The sequence below is a fragment of the Sinohyriopsis cumingii genome, chromosome 2, assembly GCF_028554795.1.
Source record: "Sinohyriopsis cumingii isolate HCF-2022 chromosome 2, ASM2855479v2, whole genome shotgun sequence".
NCBI classification, from domain to species: Eukaryota; Metazoa; Mollusca; class Bivalvia; order Unionida; family Unionidae; genus Sinohyriopsis; species Sinohyriopsis cumingii.
Window position 1 is genome coordinate 14240174 of NC_142962.1, and position 22085 is coordinate 14262258.

The 22085-nt window shown below is 36.1% G+C and overlaps 1 protein-coding gene across 4 annotated transcripts in view; it reads right to left on the minus strand.

Annotated features, from left to right (window-relative positions):
• The window catches only part of LOC149804363 (alpha-(1,6)-fucosyltransferase-like), a 156829-nt gene that overhangs the window by 16887 nt on the left and 117857 nt on the right, over window positions 1–22085 (minus strand). For 3 of the 4 annotated variants that reach the window (XM_089939425.1, XM_089939435.1, XM_089939443.1), the window contains 3 exons: window positions 17738–17984; window positions 4962–5138; window positions 1273–1423 (listed from right to left, as the gene is read on the minus strand). In XM_089939425.1, the coding sequence (XP_089795551.1) occupies window positions 1273–1423; window positions 4962–5138; window positions 17738–17984 (575 nt within the window). The remainder of the gene's footprint in view (window positions 1–1272; window positions 1424–4961; window positions 5139–17737; window positions 17985–22085) is intronic. The other variant, XM_089939453.1, reaches the window with a different exon arrangement.

Sequence of the window (22085 nt, forward strand, 5' to 3'; positions counted from 1 at the left end):
TATAGCGAGGGATTTCTACTACGTGGAATGTACTATACTATAAAGTTGCCACACTTAATACAAATTACACTTTTATGACTCCAAGAACAGCATTACAGTAAGGTATCACTATGCATAATGTACTCCAGTATAAGGTGACCTCACTTCCAACACTGTACAAATGTATGACCACTATAACAAGAGAACCACTGTATAAATCACAATGTATAATGTAATCCAGTATAAACTGACCTCACTTACAATACAGTACAAATTTATGGCCAATAGAACAGCATTACAGTGAGGAACCACTGCAAGATCTGTCCTGAAGAATGAGATCCCATTATCTTTTTTCATGTGTATGTAAAACTTTGCTAGCACAGAACAAGCACCTGACTTTAACCATGATAGATCCAGGTCTCCAAATGAACATTGTACAGGCAGATCAAAGTATGCTATTCATTTCACACAAACAGTGTAGACTATGACGAAACTGACAGATCAAAGTGTACTATTCATTTCACACAAACAGTGTAGACTGTGATGAAACAGACAGATCAAAGTGTGCTATTCATTTCACACTAACAGTGTAGACTATGATGAAACAGCACATTATACAATGGATGAGCTGGGTTTATACTGTTAATAGTTGGACTTACATTGTATATGCATAATGAAAGCAAATAATCCTAGGACCTAATTTATTCTGAAATACTGGCCCCATATTCTCAAAACTTTATTAGCATGAAACTCAGGCACAAAGTCTCAAAAATCTGACAGTCTTTAACTTTAATTAGAATGAAGTTAGAATCACATAATGTTAAGATTTTTCTTAACTTCATTCCTTTTATACATTCAGAGTCTGAAAACTCTGTCATTTTGTAACTCTGATTTTACTGACAACAGAATTAGAGAAATCTAGGAACTTCTTACCTTTGGTTTGTGTTCTAGAATGCCATAATTATGTACTGCATATGCTTGCTTATAAGTCGAGTCCAACTGCAAACTGCAAAGACCCAGATCTGCCATTGCATAATGCACCAGAGATCTGGGTCTAAGCAATTTGTTAGGAGTAATAAGTAGAACAAATGGCATATACCCTGATCTGCAGGCTCATTATGCTACAGTAGATCAGGATCGATGTCATTTGATGTTGGACTTGACTTATAGGCAATTAAATATGGTTAGTATAAACCAAGTACAACATTTGGGCTTTCAATGTTCAAGCTCGAGTTTCTTGTCAAAAAAGTTTTAAGAATATGGGGACTAATCTACCCAGTATAATATACTTACCTGGGAAGAGAATGTACAGACTAGATAATTGCACAGAGACAGAAAATGGATATCGATAATGACTCCTCGTAATGATGCATCTGTGTAACGGCTATTTAATCCTGCCGATTTGGATATCTCATTGTCACTGATAAACTCATAGTCTGGATAACTGAAAGGACACAAAACAACTGATGATTGACATTCATAAAAGTGAATAACCTGGACTGTTTCTTAAATACAGTGATTTCAGATATATTAATGTACAAGTAATTCAACCTGTCTGATTCTAATTTTCATGAATTAAAAAAACAAGAGTCATATGATGGAATTTATGCTCTACTGGGCAAAACGAATTTTGAATTCAAGATAAAACAATTTCTTCCTTTTAACTATTTACTGCTGAAACCATCTCTGACATTCTTCAGCAAAAAACAAGAGTTTAAAATTTTCTGCAATGGTGCACATACTGGATGTCAGTTTGACACTGTTTTCATTTAATATAATGCAGACATTTTAAGAAGTCTTGGTGAAAAACCCATTTCATAATGATCATCAATTTAGGGGGAGTACTGACAAGATTTTAAAGGCAGTTGTCATGACAGTCATATTGGATGTACAAGTGCAATCATTTTCATTTAGGCTCAACCATGTTGATATATACATGCCTTTGGAGATAAGCAGAGATAATAATGTCAGATTGGTACTATTTTCATTTAAGACCAACTGATCATAAGAAGTCTTCTGGTGAAAAACCCACATCAATATCACTTTTTGTTCATGCAATGATGTGACAAGATTTTTAAGATGGCTTTCATGGTGGCCATATTGGAAGTCAAATTGGCAATATTCATATTTAGGAATAAGTAGACATGGTACAAACCTCCATGCTGATATGATCATTTAAGTAATAGCAGCAATAACAAGATTCTGAGCATGGATGCCAGTTTGGCAACATTTTCATTTAAGACCAGCTAGACTTCATAAGAAGTCTTTCAGTGAAAACTTCATGTTGCTATGACCATCCATTCAGGAGATTTAGCAATAAGATTTTCAAAATGGCAGTGATGATGGCCATATTGGAAGTCAGATTGGCACCATTTTAATTTAGGACCATCTAGAACATCATATGAAGTCTTTTTGTGAAAACCCCATATTAATACGACTATCCATCCAGGAGATGGAGTAATACAATTTTCAAGATGGCTGTCATTTTCACTTAGGACTAACCAGATTTCATAAGAAGTCTTTAAGTGAAAATCCCATCTTGATATGACCCTCCATTCAAAAGTAGTGATAACGTTTTTCATGATGGCTCCCATTACAGCCATACTGGACGTAAGTCCTGCACCTTTTCATTTAGAATTAACTAAACATTATAATTAGTCTTTCAGTGACAACCTCATGTCAATAGGACCATCCATTCAGGGGAGTAGCAATATCAAGATTTTCAAGATGGCCACAGTTGTGGCCATATTGGACATCCAAGCAGAACCATTTTTACATAGGACCATCTAGACAAAGGGATTAAAGGAGACCAGAAATCAATGGAGATATAGAATAATAATATAACCACTATAGAAGAAAAGTGTAATGCCAATATTTAAATATTGGTATATCTTCTAGGAACTGAATTTCAGTGACCTCGTATGCAAAATTCTCGTGCTTCTTTTCGGTTATTTTCATGATGTGATTTCATAGTAGCGACTCCAGCATCCTGACTGGGAGTTGCCAGAGTAAAAGACAATGCCATTTTGTATTGCTTACGGGTGTAATAACACATTAAGAAAAGGCCGTGGACAACATTTTTTTTTTCCTTTTCCAAAGAATAAAGAAAGTATGGATAAATTATTACAAGCAAGTCAATTTAAGAGCAACACCATACAGCACTCTGTGCTTATTGCATTTCTCAAAGTAATGTTGCAAGAGGGATCCTGAAAAATGGCAGCTCTAGGATACGCAAATGCTAAACCTAGACTAAAAGTTGGTGCTGCTCCAGACATACCCTTGGATATTTTAAATCCTGAGAAAAGTGTTAAACGTGTGAGTTATGAAAACAGGCAGAAGGCCAAGTGACCACAAAATGCAACAATCAATTCACAAATCTGTTATCTACACCAGCAGTGCTAAAATAAAAGTGATAGCCAGACACCCTGGGATCTTCTAATTTTAGTTCGGGCCCATCCTGTATTCAAAGTGAGGTGCTCGTCGGGCTTGTTGAAACAAAATTGTTTGCCAAAGGAAACTTTCATTGCACTGATGAAATGAGTAAATAAATGTATTTTCAAGATGTTTACATACATGCCTTAACATGGCACAATCTAAATCAAATCACCCATGTCCTAGATGAAATTGAGATCTAAAATTGCCAAGAATTGCTATTAAAAAAAAGATTCTAAACCCATCCTGTTTCAAGAAAACAACATTTTCAGTAATCTTAATTAAAATTTTTTTATAAAAAAACTTTCAGTCTATGCCTGTTACCTTGTAGTATTTATAAATGGTAATCTGTAATGATTGGAACTGATATAAAACTATTTCTTGGGCAGTTTAAATAGCGGCAATTAAAAGAAAAGGGGTCATGTATAAAATCAAAGTTTCACATTAACTGGCTGACAACAGAAATTGGGGGGAGGTGACTATTGACCCCACCCCCACAATGTGTGAGTGCCCATAGAACACGCCATTTCTCCCTGTGATATGCCTTATTATCCCCCAGGACATGCCCCTTTTTTCATATTCTGATCAGCTGTAGCTAAACTGCTAAATAGCTAAGGTTTAACTTAAGTACACAAGCAATAAAGCCAGCATGACTAATTAACAGTTAATCCTTTTTCATTGCGTTTATCGTGTGAAAAGAACTGACCTTCAAACATACTTCAAAGAAACCATGTTCGACAGTGTATGTAAGCACCAGCAATTGATTGGCAAATAAACGGTGCCTTATTTTGTTGCAACTTACGATGCCTAGGAATTCATTTTAACAGTTCAAATCTGGAGTCATATGTTACTGTATATGTGGCAACTATTTTTCCCACATTTTATATCCAACCTTACTTCCTAAGGTTTAACTCTTAAGGCATGTAAGATTGTTTACTGAATACAATGTTTATTCAGAAATAAGTTCTTTGGGGGCACATATACTGCATGGTAAATTATGTTTCATTCTTTCTTTTAATTTAATCATGGTAATTAAACTTTACATATATGGTAGAGGACTGTCAGGTGTTAACTGGCCGAGTTTCTTTGGCAAAAATGGAGAAACGACTTTGTTTGCCGAGAAAATTACAAAGTATTCACAATGAATATTCATGAGATTTACGCTAACTGGTGACAATTTTTATTTTCTTATTTATTTTACCACAGTACTTTGTAGTGGTTTAAAAAATTCTGAAATTTATGTGAATAATGTTTAATCTTAACATTCTATATACAGAGAAAAAATACTGTTGTGTGATATTAATTATTTCGTCACTACAGTATTCACAAGTGATAAAACAGAATATGGCATCTGTGGATTGCATATGTTATATATATTTACAGATTTATTTGTGGGGTGTGTGTGAAAAACTAATGCTTAAGTTACGACCAATGAAAACCGTTCTCAATGCTAAAAGTGAGTTTTGAAATTTGAATTTTCAACATGCATTTGAGTTTGTACTAGATGGAACTTTTAACCCTCCATTTACAGCCTATTAAAACTGACTTACAGTTTTCTGGCATCTGATAACACATTGGGGTCATCAGATGCTAAATATACCCTCCTCTTCTTAACACTTTGTTGAGCTTCAAAGATATCAAACCACTCCTTTACATAAGCCATGTACTCCTCTATCCCATGGAATGCTGCTTCCATGCCAATCTTATCTGTACGCCTCACATGGACTCTGAAGAACAACAGTGATACAATATTAAATTCTCTTTTCAAAAGTAATTTTGTTCAATAGATTTTTCTTCATAACATAATTATCAACAGAGGGAGGCGATGGTGGAGTTTATGTAACCTAGCTCGTTCTTATATACTTCTGAGGATGAATATATACTGTTGTTTTCCTCAGTAATTCATTCCTGCATTCACTGCTGTATTACCTCTACCTCCCAAACTCCACTGCAGGCAATGGAATTTAACCAGCAAAATTTGGCATACAAAATTATTAATTACCTGATACATATGGAGAACATATACATGTATCTTCAAATGGGAAAACAATAACTGTTGACTAGAAATCAATTATTATACTTCTGGATCATTCCCTATCATTGATGAAACTAGAACAGTTTTTAAAATTTAATTTTTGAAATGGTGATATTGCAAAACTTGATTTGATATTTAATTCTTCAATCTCTGCCTTTCTCACTTGGATCATGATCTCTGACATTACTAATTCATGATTAAAAGCCCAGCCACCCAAAATCAGGATCAATTTCTCCAGTTTTTTTAAATCTCAATTCAGGATACTGATGCTTCACTGGTTTTCAATCCACTAATTACATGTATGATTCTGGTCAATAAACGTGTTTTCTAACAATGTGCATTAAATATATTATTATACAGATTCATATAAGTTTTGATCAATTAATACTGAGTATATTTACACGGATTTTTTGATCAATTAATACTGAGTGCATTTACACTATTTTAATCAATTAGTACTGAGTATATTTACACAGATTATTTTGACAAATTAAAATGCAGTATATTTACATTGATTAGTCTGATCAATAATTACTCAGTATATTTACATTGTTTATTCCTATCAATTAATAGTGAACATATATGCATTGATTGTTCTGATAAATTAATGAGTATGTTTACAATGATTAGCTTTTAATTGCTCATTATTAATTGAGTATATTTACATTGATTAGTTTGACCAATTAATATTCAATATATTTACATTGATTAGTTTGACCAATTAATATACAGTATATTTACATTGATTAGTCTGACCAATTAATATTCAATATATTTACATTGATTAGTTTGACCAATTAATATTCAGTATATTTACATTGATTAGTTTGACCAATTAATATTCAGTATATTTACATTGATTAGTTTGACCAATCAATATACAGTATATTTACATTGATTAGTTTGACCAATTAATATTCAGTATATTTACATTAATTAGTTTGACCAATTAATATTCAGTATATTTACTTTAATTAGTTTGATCAATTAATATTCAATATATTTACATTGATTAGTTTGACCAATTAATATTCAGTATATTTACTTTAATTAGTTTGATCAATTAATATTCAATATATTTACATTGATTAGTTTGACCAATTAATATTCAGTATATTTACATTAATTAGTTTGACCAATTAATATTCAGTATATTTACTTTAATTAGTTTGATCAATTAATATTCAATATATTTACATTGATCAGTTTGACCAATTAATATTCAATATATTTGCACTGATTAGTTTGACCAATTAATATTCAGTATATTTACATTGATTATTCTCATGAATTAATACTAAGCATAGCTGCCAATCTTCCAGGCTCACAATTAGTGAAAATAGGGATAAAAATTAGTGAATTTGGACATGAAATTAGTGAAAAATACCAAGACCATAACTCCATCCACTCTGACGATTAATACTACACTATAACAAGTTCACAATATAAAACTAAAACACTACATATATGCAAAAATATATCTGCATTTCTATTTATTATGGTATTCATAAACATCACTTGTTCTTGTGGTTATTTATCAAAACATGATACTGTGGCAGACTTGAACTTCCTCAACTGCTTGATCGTAAATTTGTTTTCTAAACAGTTCAGACTTCTTGCCTGCTGGTTGATCTTGGGGACTAAAATTTCCAACAAATTTTCTCCAGCTAAGGAGGCCCTAAAGTCTGTCTTATTTTTCCTCACTAGAGAAAATACTCTTTCACTGTCACTGTTGCTGTGAGGAATGCACAGGAACTGCAACACTTTTGGCTCTTCCACAGGAAAATTTGGAAGCAATCTTCGAGTCTGGGAACATTTGTCAGAACAAATGTTTAGCATGGTCTCCAGCTGATAAAGGTAGATTGTGTTCAACAAGAAAACTCACAAATAATGCTTCAGCATTAGTAGCTTAAAGGTCTTCCGCTGATGGCTTAAAATATTCAGAGCTGAAATCTGCGAATTCTTAATTTTCCCCAAGTTCTATGTGTTTTTTGCAACCGATGTGCTTCCTCACATCGTCTCTGCCACCATGCCCAATACTAAAAGCATGATGTATATCAATGTTTAATGGCAGAATGCACAGCCAACTTTTGATATATTCCAAATTAAACTTCACTTTTTGAGCAATACATTTTCTTTCCCTTGGTCGTGAAGAGATTTTCAAGATCTTACATGCGATGCTGAATGGTAACTCAATTCGGTGTTGGTGACGCATGTGTGGAGCAAAATTACGGTTAGGCCCCAGTTTCTCTCAAAAGGATTTGTAAAACTACTCTTATACATATTAATTAAAATAGGCTAAAATGCTTGCTACCAGGCCAACTGTACCAATCGGCTGTAGTTCTACTAATATCGCAACCAGTGGTACTGGACCGTTTCGGCAACTGCCAATATCACGACTAGCGCTTAACGGGGAATCAGTTATTTTATTAAAGATTTAAAATAATTGATAATTGGAGAATTCGTGAATTTTTGGCTTGCGACATGAATCCATGAATTGCTGAAAAAGTCATGAAATTCACGACAAATTCGTGAGGGCTGGCAGCTATGACAGAGCATATCTGCATCTCTTGTTCTGATAAATTAATATGAAGCATGTTTACCTTGATTAGCTTTAAACTGCCCATGTTAAAAACTATCTGATAATGGATCTATTTCACAATCATGTATTTCAGTTTACATATCCGAATTTTGATACTGGTACATATTATCTCATATTTAATCAACATTAAGAATATTTACTTTGAATAAACTGAGTATAATATGATATTTTAATCATTACACTCATAAAGCCCAAATATAATGTAATGAATTGTAACTGAGTTTGTCATCATTTTTCCCTGTGTTATTTATCATTATATGACAGCTGTATTTGTTGTCATTTTTCCTGGTACAGTATTATTTAATATGATAGCTGTTATTTTCCGCAGTATTATCTAATAATATATGATAGTTGTCATTTTTCCAAGTAGTAACTAATATATGATATGACAGTTGTATACATTTGCAAATCATTTAAAATCAAATTTTGACATTTTATGTCTATTTTGGACAGTGTAACTGGAGTTGAAGACATTAAACAAGTGTTCAAATGAAATAAATGTCATGGAAAAGCAGATTAACGTTATGTTCATACTTCTTCATAAGGAAGATTACACAAAAGTCCCTCAAATGGACTACTGATGAACTGACCCAAAAGAATTTTCAGGAATTTATGATAAGACTATTTCTTCCTTTTAACTGCTGAGTGTTTAAACCGCCTCATATTTTTCAGCAATGACAAGATTTTCATATTTGTTACTGTAGTGGACATACAGGATGTCAAATTTGCACCATTTTCATTTAGGACCAACATGACATTGCAAGAAATTCTCTGAAGGAAAACCCACGTTGAAAGAGTTTTTGTTTTTGAGGAGTAATAACAACAAGATTTTCAGGATGGCTGATATGCTGGCCTTTCTGGATAGCAGATCATAACCATTTTCAATTATGACCAACTAGACCATTTTATGAAGTCTTTTGGTAAAAGCACAATATCGATATGACCATCCATCTAGTAGTGACAAGATTTACAACCTGGCAGCTACACAAGTCAGATCAGCACCATTTTCATATACAACCAGCTTGACATCACAAGAAGTCTTTCAGTAAAAACCCCTTGCTGATATGACCATTCACGGAGGGAATTTTTTTTTTTAAAGATTTATAAAATGACTATTGTGGTGTCCATACTGGTTTTCTTAGAGGTACCCAGAGTGTCCAACCCTCCAGACTCAGTTAGTAAAATGAGGGATACAAATTAGTGAATTTTGAACACAATTGGTGAAAAATTATACCATGACACTAGCTCCACCCCCTTTGATGGTCAGTGCAGCAATATATAAAAATCCCAAATTAAAAATAAAACACATAATTTACACTCTTTACATGTACAAATTATTTTTTGCAACCTAATTTACTGACATACACAAATGTCATGCTATTTGTCATGATATGATGCTGTGGCAGACTTGAACTTCCTCAATTAGGCAATGGTAAATTTGTTTTCAAAACAGTTCAGGCTTCTTGCCTGCTGTTTAATCTTGTTGGCTAAAATTGTTGTGGATTTTCAGCATCTAAGGAGGCACTAAAGTTTGTCTTATTTTTCCTTACAATAAATAGGAGATAATCTTTCACTGTTGCTGATGCTTATCTCCAACTGAGAAAGGCAGGTTAAGTTCACCAAGAAAACTCACAAACAATGCTTCAGCACTGGTATTTTGCAGGACTTGAGTAGGTGCCTTCAAGTATTCAATAGCTGATATCTGCTGGCTTCTCTTCTTTTTTCCATTATCTATGTTCTTTTTGCAAGCTGTGTGCTTTTTAACATTGTTCTGCCACATGCCCCCAGGGGTTCGTATCTTTGCTTACAATTTATGTCATACACATACTATATAATAATATTATTAAACTGTACATGTGTGACAGGTAAATTGTAAGCAATGATGAGCCTCTGTGCACATTCCCAATTCTAAAATTTGCGGCATACTACTGTAATCAATGTACATCAATGTCTGATGGCTGAATGCAAGTCCAATTTTTGGTGTACTCCAATCTGTGTTTCACTTTTTATGGAATACATATCTTTTTCCATGGAGGTGAAAACAATTTAACTGTTGTGAAGCTTAATTATGAAATGGTATTAATCCATAAGATGAAATGTTGAACGATTAATGATTAGTGGTGCCGGCTCAAGCACGGAAAAATATGAATTCAAGTAAATTACGATACATGCTAATCTTTCAATATCTCAAAAATTCCTATACTTGAAAAAGCTGTCTTCGTTTGGAATTTGTTTAAACAAATTACAGTTGCTGTGAGTATGTACATGTGCCATTTAAGAAAATCAGTTTTGTTTGCGACTATTTGTAAAACTTCTTTTCTCAATATAATTATATACTTTACAATGCTTGGTACAGGGCAAACTCTAACAACCGGACATAGTTCCACCATCATCCCGACTAGCAACGTAGGACCGTTATGAGTATCAGTGACCACTGCTGCTAGTTTCACTAGCACTTAATGGGATACAATTTATTTTATTCGTGATTTATGCCAACTGAGAATTCAGGAATACATGATTTTTTTGCATGTGGTGTGAATTCTTGAGTTGCTATTGAGAGTCATGAAAATAATGCCAAAATCATGAGGATTGGCAGGTCTGAGCCCCATTTCTTTTCAGACCAACAAGATATAACAAGTTGTTCAGTTAAAACCCTGATATGCCTATAGTAACAAGATCGTCTCAGTAAGGTACCGGTAGCTGATTTTTTCCTGTAAGTTTTATCAGATTTCTTAAGAATCCCCCTTTAGTTGCATAAGCACTAATCTGTTGACTGTTTTTGAGCTTACGGCATTCTTTATATGTGTATGAATAGCAGTCTGTGTTGATAACTCCCTTGCAGCCAGTCATCTTAAGGGGCGTTTGAATAACTAGCTTAACTAGCTTGAAGAACTTGGGAAACTGTTCTTTATGTTTGTTTTGTAGAATTTTCCACACTTCACAGGTAATGTATCTTATGGATACTAGTTTTCCTAGTAAAATATGTTTCTTCAAGAATACTTACCCAATCATAATACTTTCTGAGAAATACTACTACCTTGCAACTCCAGCCCTCCCAGAAACACTTTTAGCTAAAAGAAGCTAAAAGTTATCTGCCCACCTAGGTGGTGGTTGGGCAGACAGATCTCCTCTTACAATAGGGATTGATAGCAAATTCTGTGAATATCTCAGTTACTAAGGCATGTTCTCTATGTGGATGTAACTGTGGTGAGGCTGAGAGAATGTATGTGTATAATGATTGGGTAAGTATTCTTGAAGAAACATATTTTACTAGAAAAAATTGCTTTGTTCTTTAAATACATTACCAAACCCTAATACCTTAGGAGAACAGTAAGAGATAGGTGGAGGGAGATACATCTCTTACCATGGAGATGCCATCTCTGGTCCCCTAAAGTATGTGAGACAACTTCTACATAACCTGACTAGATAAGGCTCCATCTATCAGGAAGCAGCTTCAAATACATAAAAATTCGCCCCCCCACCCCATTTGTAAATCCAGCAGATGTTGTGAGGTCACATTTTATGAAGCTGTCGAGTGACCTGGAAAGGGACCTGTTGTGCCATAGATATAGGTCCCACCTGATCAAGTTGAGCCCTTTGGGATGAAAGATCTCTTATAAGCTGGAGAACGTGGATTCTGATCTCCATCCTATGGCCTGAATAATGTCAGTTAGAGAACAGGTCCAGTCAAATACTGTTTGTGGCAACTGCCTAACCTTGTAAGCTGAAATGGACTTTTATGAAAGGTGAGTCAATTATACCCTTGAAAGTGGTTCAAATAGCATCTTGTTCAACCAGGTCAGTACTGATGATATGTTTCACTTTAGGTACAGAGCCAATGTTTTTGGCCATGTATAATCAAATCTTTGTTTTGTCCGATATCCTTATGGAGCAATGAATTTTTATTGTACTCTGCTAACTTTCTCTCTTGAAGAGCCAGAGGAGATAATTATCTATTTGAGGTACAGATACCTGTGAGGTGTGGTATGTTCTTTTGTATATGACTGTGTGAAAATTGGCCATTTACCTTTGTATGCTTTCAGAAAGGAGAGCCTTCTTGCTTGAGTCATTCTCTCCATGACTGGTTGTGAGAACTGTTTATTTTTGAGGGCCTGTTTAATATGATCCCGGCATGCAGGTTCAGTAACTATGGGCTGAAATGAAACAGATGTCATTATGGTTGTCGAAGCAGATGGGGGAAACTCAAGATTTTCTGGGGAATTTCTGTTGTGAGATTGATGAGCTCATTCCATGGCTTCTACCATCTGAGTGGTGCAATGAGGATGAGGCAACACTCTAATTCTCTTGCTTCCTTATCACTCTGGAATCGGAGGTCTGGGAGGGTAGGCGTATGCATCCAGGCCATTCCAATCTAAGGACAGTGCATCGACCTCCCAGGCTTTAGGATTCAGGACTGGTGAGACAAAGGTTGGGATTCCACCTTGTCGCAAACAGGTCCACCAATGGTTGGTCCCATATCTGAATGAAAATGAAGAGATGGGGAGACCGTTCTGTCTGTATTAGTTGATTGTCCCTGGACAAAGTATGTTTGGTCGTCCCAGAATATGACAAACTTGGGCATGGATTTGTTGTTGACACCACTTTAGAAAGTCCTATACCATGATGCAAAGGTCTGGGGACTTGGCTTCACTTTGCTGTTTGAGATGAGTCACCAATGTAGAGTTGTCGGATAGAATGAGGACTCCCTTTCCAATTAAACATTCCTGCCACCAGTGAAAAGCTTTCAAAATGGCTTTCACCTCTAGTATAATTATATGTAGATGCTGTTCCTAGATCCATAGACTTCCTGACATGATGGTTATAGGTGTGCCCCCAGCCTTCTGTACTTGCATCCGTACAGACTGTGATTTCTGGTGGCTGTACTTGCAGAAGTATACCCACTGTGAGCCAAGTTAGGTTGCTCCCATTCTGCAGATGGTACCTCATATTTGTGCAGATGATAAGAGGTTGGTCCAGTGGGAAAACTTTTGGCCTCCACTGAGATAAAACAAAAATCACCTGTACTGGGAGAATATACAGGTGACCTAGGATGATGAGGTCTGCTGACACATTGAGCAAACCTAATAGTTGGTGTGGAATTCCTACGTGGTCTGATTTCAATGCCCATTCCTGAGAGAGACGTACAATGTTTACCCATGTGCTGAACTTTATATCTGTATGTTGAGATGGTCCTAGGTCAGACTTGTCCTGGCTGACAAGAAAGCCCAGATTGGTAAGCAGTGTAACAAGGCTTATCATGTCATGTTCTAACATATAACTCCCCTGATGTTTATGCAGGATGTTATCCAGGTAACTTGACGTTGCCACTGTCTGGACTTGAGTCATTACTCAGTTCATCAGATGAGTGAAGAACCAGGGGCTGATGTTATTCCAAATGGGAGAGCTCTGAATTGGTATAATTATGATGTCATTGTAGGCAAATCACAGGAGCTTTCTGGAAACCTTGTAGGCAAATCACAGGAACTTTCTGGAAACTTGTGAACAAGGACATGAAGATAAGCATCTTTTAAATCCACAATAATTGCATAGTCTCCCTTTTGGACAGCATTCAAATGTGCCATGGTGTTTGCATCGAGAATCAAGAACATGAATGAATTGATTGAGGGCAGTTAGGTCAATGACAGGGCACAGAGTGTCATTTGGTTTTGGGACCAAGAAAAGTCTGGAATATAACCCCCGAGAATTGATCATTAGAATGATGTCTACTGTCCTTTTCTGGAGAAAGATGTTTATTTCTTACTGCAAGGTGTGGCTTTGAATGGATCTGATGGGACATTTGTAGCTGATGGGACTTATGACAGAGGAGGAGGTGTGTTGAAAGTGATGCACAGTCCCTTGGAAACCACTTGTTAGGTCCTCTCATCTTCGTGGCAAATCTTGTCCCATTCTGCAGCAAAGAAAGGAAGCTTTCCTCCTACTGGGATCTGTGGTATGTGCGGAGTGGAGATGATGTTGTTTCTTGAGGGATGGAGGTGGTTTTGAAAGGAATTTTGGTGCAAGTGCTCGCTCCCACAATCTTTTATTTGATAGTACAGCTTATCAGAGGTTTCTGTCCTAGGCGAGTCCCTTGTTTCCTTTTGCTGATTTCCCAGAATAGCCCTGTATCAATACTGCAAATGTGGGGGAGGGAAATTGATCTCTTCTGTGGCTTGTTGGCAGACGTCTTCAATCTGGCAGATAAAAAGGGCATTAGATGATAAAGGCTGTGAATGTAGCTTTGCCTTATGGTGATTATTAAGGAAGGTGGAGATTGAGAGCAATGTGTCTCATTCCACCAAATGTAAATCTGTAGCTACTGTTACAACATTGGCTAACATGTGCTAAGCAGCACTGTTCAATACTGTAGCCATTCAGGAGACAGACTTCATGCATGTCCTGTGGAATTCATGTGGGAGAAGATAAGCTATGTTCCACCTGTTCTAAGATAGAGCTTACAGCTATGATATTGTGTACCAACTGCTGAGTGTCAGTAAAAGTCATCCAATCCATATGTATGGAATATGGCTTTGTAATCCTGAAAGCTAAGATTTCACAGTCGACTGCTGGGGTTTCCCAATGAAATAATGGTTTATGGCAATTGTAGAACTGTTGCTGAAAGTCTGATGGAAAGCGCTTATGTGAAAAAAATAGCTGGCTGATGCTTGGATCTTTAACTGATGATGTAGGCAGCAGTTCAAAATGTCTGTAACTCTGCAGACTGCAGAAGTAATCTGAGGTTGGATTCCTCCTTTTTCATCATAATATCAACTGATGCTGTAGCTCTGGTCCAAGTAGTTGATGGAGTAGGACAAGGAGGGCAGAACTACAAAGGAAAAAGGAGGAAAACTTCTTCAATCAAAACTCAGAAGGCTGAGTCTTCCCACAACAATGTATAATCTAGAAGTGATGAAGGAACTTGAGACCAAACACAGTTGTTTTTGCTTGCATGAGGTGAGGCTAAAATCTCTTGTGCTGCTTGAGAATTAGCTGGCAAAGAGTGCAAAGGTCTGTCATTTATTAAACCTGCATACCACCCTGAGTTTGATGCTAAGATTTCAGAGCTATCACTGATTAAAGAATCACTTCCAGTGGCAAAGGGCAGAGAAAATTGTGAACATCTGTTGGAATTTGAGGCACTAAGCTTGGCATCATAAATAGTGTCTTGAAGCAGTATGCAGGTTAGACTGGTTTCAGTAACTGCCTATACAGACTGGGCTTGACATACAGGTTGTCTTCTGGGGACTTATGTATTTGTTGTGGTTTTGGTCCCTTATAATCCCTTATATATGGCCTAATCCAGTCATAACAGACGTAAGCCATCTTTGTGGGAGAATGTCATCTGATTCATTTTGATGGGTTGGGTTATGGGATGTCTGAGCCACATAACCAATTCATTCTTCTGCTGTGTGAGATGATACTTTTGGCTGTTTGCTTAGCTCTCTTCCTCACTCTACAGAAGTAGATATAGAGTCAAACCCTGAGGTGGTAAAGACTATAGGTATCGCCAATAATGATGAGTCCTGTGGTGGTGACCTTGCTGCCAGGGTTCTCTCTAGTGATGTAGACTTCCAGCTTATTGTAGCTGATTTATATCCCTTATCCATCCAAAATTCCCACACTGAGGACATGTCAGCCTGTAGACTTATCTTGTTGTTGTCCTTAGCTGTGCATTTCTGCACTTTGCCCATGGTCCAATTGGTAAGACAAATAGAGCAGAACCTATAAACCTATGTAGCCCTGCACCTCTCTTTAAGAACACAATGTTGTGCAGAGCCACACCTTGGCATAATGTTTTACCTGGAAATTAGTGATAGCAGATGACAATAAGGTCAAGATGCATCCAGGTATAATATAATTACAATACTACATGTAGAGAGGCTCAATGATGGCCTGTACAGGCAAAATCATTGAAGCTTGGTGCCTGAATGCTAAGAATGTACTGGTGTAGAAAAGTCACCTGTATGTACCCAGTTGTAGTGGAATTATATTTATATTAAGAGTTTTCTATAAGCACTAGAGAATTCATGCACACAAAATATTATAACCCAAATTTTTGTGAATTCGCATAGGCTATCCATGCAAGTACCTAAATATTATTAAATGTGTGAAGACACTAGTGTTAGAAAATTGTAAAGGTAGAACTTTGTTGGAATAGGAAGTGAGAAATGTTGGAAATATAGATGGAGTATATCCTTCTGAGAAGTGAAAAACTCCTCCAACTTGTAATGATATATCTTCCGAAAAGTTGATTCTGGCCTTTATGATATCTCATGTCATGACAGCATGCTTTTTAGCACGATCAGAAGCAGTAACTGATATTCACAGTATTGGCTACCAATCCCTATACCATGGGAAGACCATTCTGCACAACTGCCACCTAGGTGGGGAGATAACTTTTAGCTTCTTTTACCTAAAAGTGTTATTTGGGAGGGCCGGATTTGCAAGGTAGTAGTAGTTTTCCTAAGGTATTATGATCGGGTAACATATTTAAACAAGAAATCTATTTCAAAATCCATGTTATATGGTGACTGCTTGTCATATGAGTTGATGTCCAAATTTAAAATGAAGATTTCTGACATAAAATTTATTTTTCCCATGATTTCTGTAAATATTACTCAACATATCCCCAGTCTTGGTGTTGTGTTGTAACCATTTTCTAATGTAACAGTCACGAGTTCTGAAACTTTGCATCAAATTTTTGGTTTCTTCTTTGGCAGATCATCTATGCCAGCATATGGCATTGTTTTTTATTTATTGTCCTCTGGTAAGAAACTCCACTTCATCCTTTACTTTCTTCATTCTGCCATTCACTTTGCACATGTGCACTAGCACTGTCTTGAAGTTCAAAAGAAGCAGTAATTTTCTGCCCAGCCACTGACTATAATTATTCACCATAAAAATGGATAAAGGTTCACACATCCACTGCAGAACACTTCTAGTAAGGGCATCAATTACAGAACCTGCTAGTAAGGACATCAACTGCAGAACCTCTCTAGTAGTAATTTTGTTGTTGTTAGTGATTGTAAGATTTTCAAAATGGCTGCTGATGTTCTGGCCAAACTGGAAGTCAGATTGGCACCATTTTCATTTTTGACCAACAAACATTATAAGAAGTCTTCTGGTGAAAATCCAATATCAATATGCCTTTCTATGCAGAAGGAGTAGCGATACGAAATTCAATGTGGCTGTGGCTGCTGTGGTGGCCATACTGGATATTATATTGGCACCATTTATATTTAGGGCCAACTAAACATCATAAGAAGTCTTGTTGTGAAAACATCATGTTGATATAACCATTCATTCAAGAAAAGTAGCAATAACAAGATTTTCAAGATTTTCATACTGAATGTTTGAGTGGCACCATTTTCATTCAGGACTTACTGGAGCCTAGACAGATGTGTGTGTAGAGTTTCACGGCAATCCTCCAAATTGTTTAGAAAGAGTATCAATGACAAATTTGTGGTTGGATGGATGACATGTGACATACAATGGACCATCTCATACTGACAAGGAAAGCTAAAAATCATACTATGTCACTATCCTAGGTTTTCAGATTTATAAAGATGCTGCCACTAAAACAAGACAGACCAATGAATGTTGCCACTTCACTTTGCAATGTGACCATAGACTGACAGCTTCATTCAGATAAAACTTTTGCCTTATCAACTTACACCAATTCTAATACTAACCCTACTATTGGATTTTTAAAGCCAAGGTTCCTTTTAGTCCGTTCTATCTCCTCAAGAAGATGCTGCTGTGGCCTTGTCAAATATTTTACAAACTGTCCAATCCACCATACTGATGGATCACCATGGAGACGAATCAGTCTGTCTCCAATGTCATCAGGGATTGCTAGAGGTAGGTACTCTGGTCGAGGATGCAAGCTGTCAATGATTGGTAGCTCAATCACTTGAACCTCATTCAGATCTTTGGCTGCTGGAAAAAAGATTAATCATTGGTCTGAAAACTAGAAATGTGTCCATCAACATGGACATTTCTACCAAAAATATACAATTAAAGTGTAAAATTCAAAGTTAAAGGATGCAATTGAAGTGTAAATTTTGAAAGTAAACATTAGTCAAAACTAAAAATTCTGTCAGAAAATGATGAAAATCATAATTTAGGTATTTAAATGTGAAGTCTCATGCCAAATTTGGTTTTAATTCATTAAGTCCTTTAAAAGTTCTTGAGTAGAAACAAAATCAATGATGGATATTATGTGATGTGCCAAGATGAATACAAGTAGGCAATTCGCCTCCACTGACATGGCAAGGGCATAAAATTAGGTGTATTAACATCAAAGGCAAATTGACTCAAATAATCCTGACTAAATACTGTTAAATAATCCTGGTAACATACTCTCAAGTAATCCTGACTACATACTGCTCTCAAATAATCCTGACTACATACTCTTCAATTAATCCTTGCTACACACTCTCAAGTAATCCTTGCTACATACTCTTCAAATAATCCTGGCAACAAACTCTCAAGTAATCCTTGCTACATACTCTCATGTAATCCTGATTACATACTGTCAAGTAATCCTGGTAACATACTCTTAATTAATCCTGACTACATACTGCTCTCAAATAATCCTGACTAAGTACTCTTCAATTAATCCTGGCTACATACTCTCAAGTACTCTTTGCTACATACTCTTCAAGTAATCCTGGCTACATACTCTCAAGTAATCCTGGCTACATACTCTCAAGTAAATATGGTTACATACTCTCAAGTAATCCTGGTAACATACTCTCAAATACTTGTACATAAGTTTAAAACTTGTGCTTAAAATCTCAAACTCCAATAGGAGTCAAGTCTACGTAAATGCAATTCAGCATGCAAGTAGAGAAAAGTTACAAGAAGCCCTGACATTCTATGATTTTATTTTATTCTACCAAATGGCAAAAAAATGCCAAAATTTTACAACGCTGAGCTTCAGCACCAGTTCTGTGTTCATAAAGTTTCACAAATACATTTCATCACATTAATGATAATAAACCGAATCAACATCTAATAATAAAAGGAAACAATTTTATTTTAAAGTAAAATAAGTTGATAACATAATATTTAAAGATGAATGCATCTGTGGGCAATGACTTTTTTCACAAATTTACAGGAAAGATTGGTGGCAATATGAATACAGACACAAGGCTCAGACGAGTCCTGATATGGGATCAGCTTTACGCTACCTACCTTAACTTAATCTAACCCTGGGGTGTTAACCTCATAGTGTCTGTTACTGTACAATGTCCATATTCAAGTGCCCAAGCCACAGAAAACACTGTGCTATAAATAGAACACCTGTTACCAAAATGACTCTATACAAACAGGCATGTCTGTCAGATGTCTAGCAAAGTATTACATGTTACATTCAAGATGAATTTTAAATGCTTTTACCTTCTTTGTACATATTTATTATCTATAGTTTGATATTCACACTTGTATAATTATGTTTCATTGAAGAATTGTTTATATACTTTAATAACTTTAGAGAACTCAATCACTGTCAAGTCAGTGAAGCTGTGTGACCATCCATAGCTGACCTTCCTCAACCTCTAAATCTACCAGTTCGTTGTCTATATCTGCATCACTAAATCTTTCAAACTTGATAAATTATCTAAAATCAGTGTTGCTTGCATTGATATCAGTGTAGCCTAAATCTTATTTATTGGCGCCATAGTCATGGTTTTTATCCTCCATACTCAAGAAAGTGCAGTCTGAAATATATGCTGCCTCCATTCTGGGGGGTGGAGAATCCAACCCAGTTACATTAAATAACAACTGTATCTTAAATAACAACCATTTGATGTGACGTAATTGTCATCCACCTCAATGCCTGAAGTTTCTAACAGAGTTCTCTGAAGATGGTGCTATGAATGCTGGCTAAAATGGCTGATGTTTACAGTAAGTATCAAAACGCACTTCCATGCAGATGGTTTACTTACATCCAAACATGCTCAGATGCAAACTGGATGGAGGCATCCATCAGTACTTCCACAAGAATCCAACAGAGACATGCAGAAGTGCTTATATGAGGTAAAGGGTTAATGTGCCATACAATATTAAAGCACACACTCACACACAAGAACTGAAATGAAAGACTTGAGACAATTCTGTGAGAAGGTTCATTTACAGCATCACAGGAACATTATGAATACCATATACAATTACAAAAATTACTCATGTAACAAGCTCTCAAATGTAAACATTATTGACCAAGATCTGTAATGATAATATGTGCTGGCAGACCATGATCCATGACCTATTTTAGTGTTCATGATTTTGTACAATGACTTAAGTATTTTTTATTTTGTGGGTCTCAATTTTCATGGTTTTGAAAAAAAAGACATTTTCATGGGTACTTAAATATATGGATTTGCCTGCCTGTCAAAGTTTGTATTTGCAGGTATTTAGTTTCAAAGATTAACCTCAACAAACACCCAAAACAAAGAATGCAAAGGAACAAAACTATGAGGACAATAGACGATGGTTACTTGATGCTTAGAACAGTACTTCAGCATGTATAAGCACTAATCAAACACCTGTCAAGATAAATTACCTATGATCAACATCAGTTCTGTGTTGCTAAGCTACTAATTGGTTATTAAGTACATGTGTATGATCTCTTCCTTAAGACAAAGTCCACATAGCTGCACCATCAATTACATCATGGTGTAAACACAGTGTCTTCAGCATGATACAAATCACTTGTTCCACATGATGGATCTCAGGGAGTGCTGGTGAAATTGTTCCAACTGACTGATATGCCTTCAGTACAGTCCAAGTTTCACAGCCATGCAAGAGAGACATGAGGACAACTGCACTGTACACTTTCATCTTTGTGGACAGGTGTATGTCCTTGTGCTGCAAGACCTTGGTTCAGAGTTGTCCGAGTGCTTGACCATTTTTTTTTATCCTCACAGTGATCTCTTTGTCCAGGGAACCATCACTAGATATTGTGCTGCCAAGGTATTTGAAAGTGTCCACTTTCTTCAGCTTTTTGCTGGGAAATAAGATGAAAAAAATCAACTCTGTCCGCATGAAGTACATTGTCAGGTAGAGTGCCGATTGGATACTTCAAGAGTTCTCCTTCTAATTTATCAGCAGCCTTTCCTGCAGCATGGTGCATCATTTGACAGACATCCTGATATGTACAGTGACGGAGATATTTTTCAAAATACAGAATACAACTCCTTTATGAATTCCAGTCATCACTGATGCAGTATCAGCTGAAAACCCCATACAGTTCTGCCAAGTTATGTTTATTCAAAGCATTATCAAGCAAATAAAAAATGTTTTCTCCAGCAGAATCTACTGTTAATTCTGGTAATAAAAGAAGAGCACTCTGCCCTTTTCATTGTCAAAGTCTCTTACACAGACTGGGTACAACTTTCTGTCATAATACTCCTGTTTTTTGCAAAGATCAAAAGTTAGAAAACCATTCTGTTCTCTCCTAAGCCATGCAGCTGCTACAAATAGAAACCACAGTCAAAAGTAGAAACCAGCATGTTTCTTGGAAATAGGGTAACTGCTATAAATAGATCATAATACTGTTAGGAAAGTGCATGCAAGTCTCTGGACAAGCATACTCTTATGTCGTAGTTACATAGAAGCCGTCTTTTTTAGAATACAGTCTGTGGGATTAATGGGATGTTAATAAAAATGAGAAAACAAATTATTAATTTTGTTTGGAGGGGGATATACCGAAAACATATAATCCGAATATAGTTACATGTAAGGCATAATTTAGTGAGAAAAAAAAGCGTAATGATTATGCCAAAAGCGTAATGGTTGGCATGTATGCTAATGTAGATACCAAGGTCAAGGTCACAGATGGCATGGAGCAGTATGATGTGATGTGATTTTGGATTTTTAATGTAGCTTTAACAATTTTTCAGTCATATCGCTATGATGTCTGCAGTGTGAGAGCTTATAGTGATGTCTAGCACTGGGGTATCATGCTGCAGACATGTAGCATGATGTCCCAACCAGTCATATTATCCTGAGACCAGGCCGACCAGTCCTTACACTAAC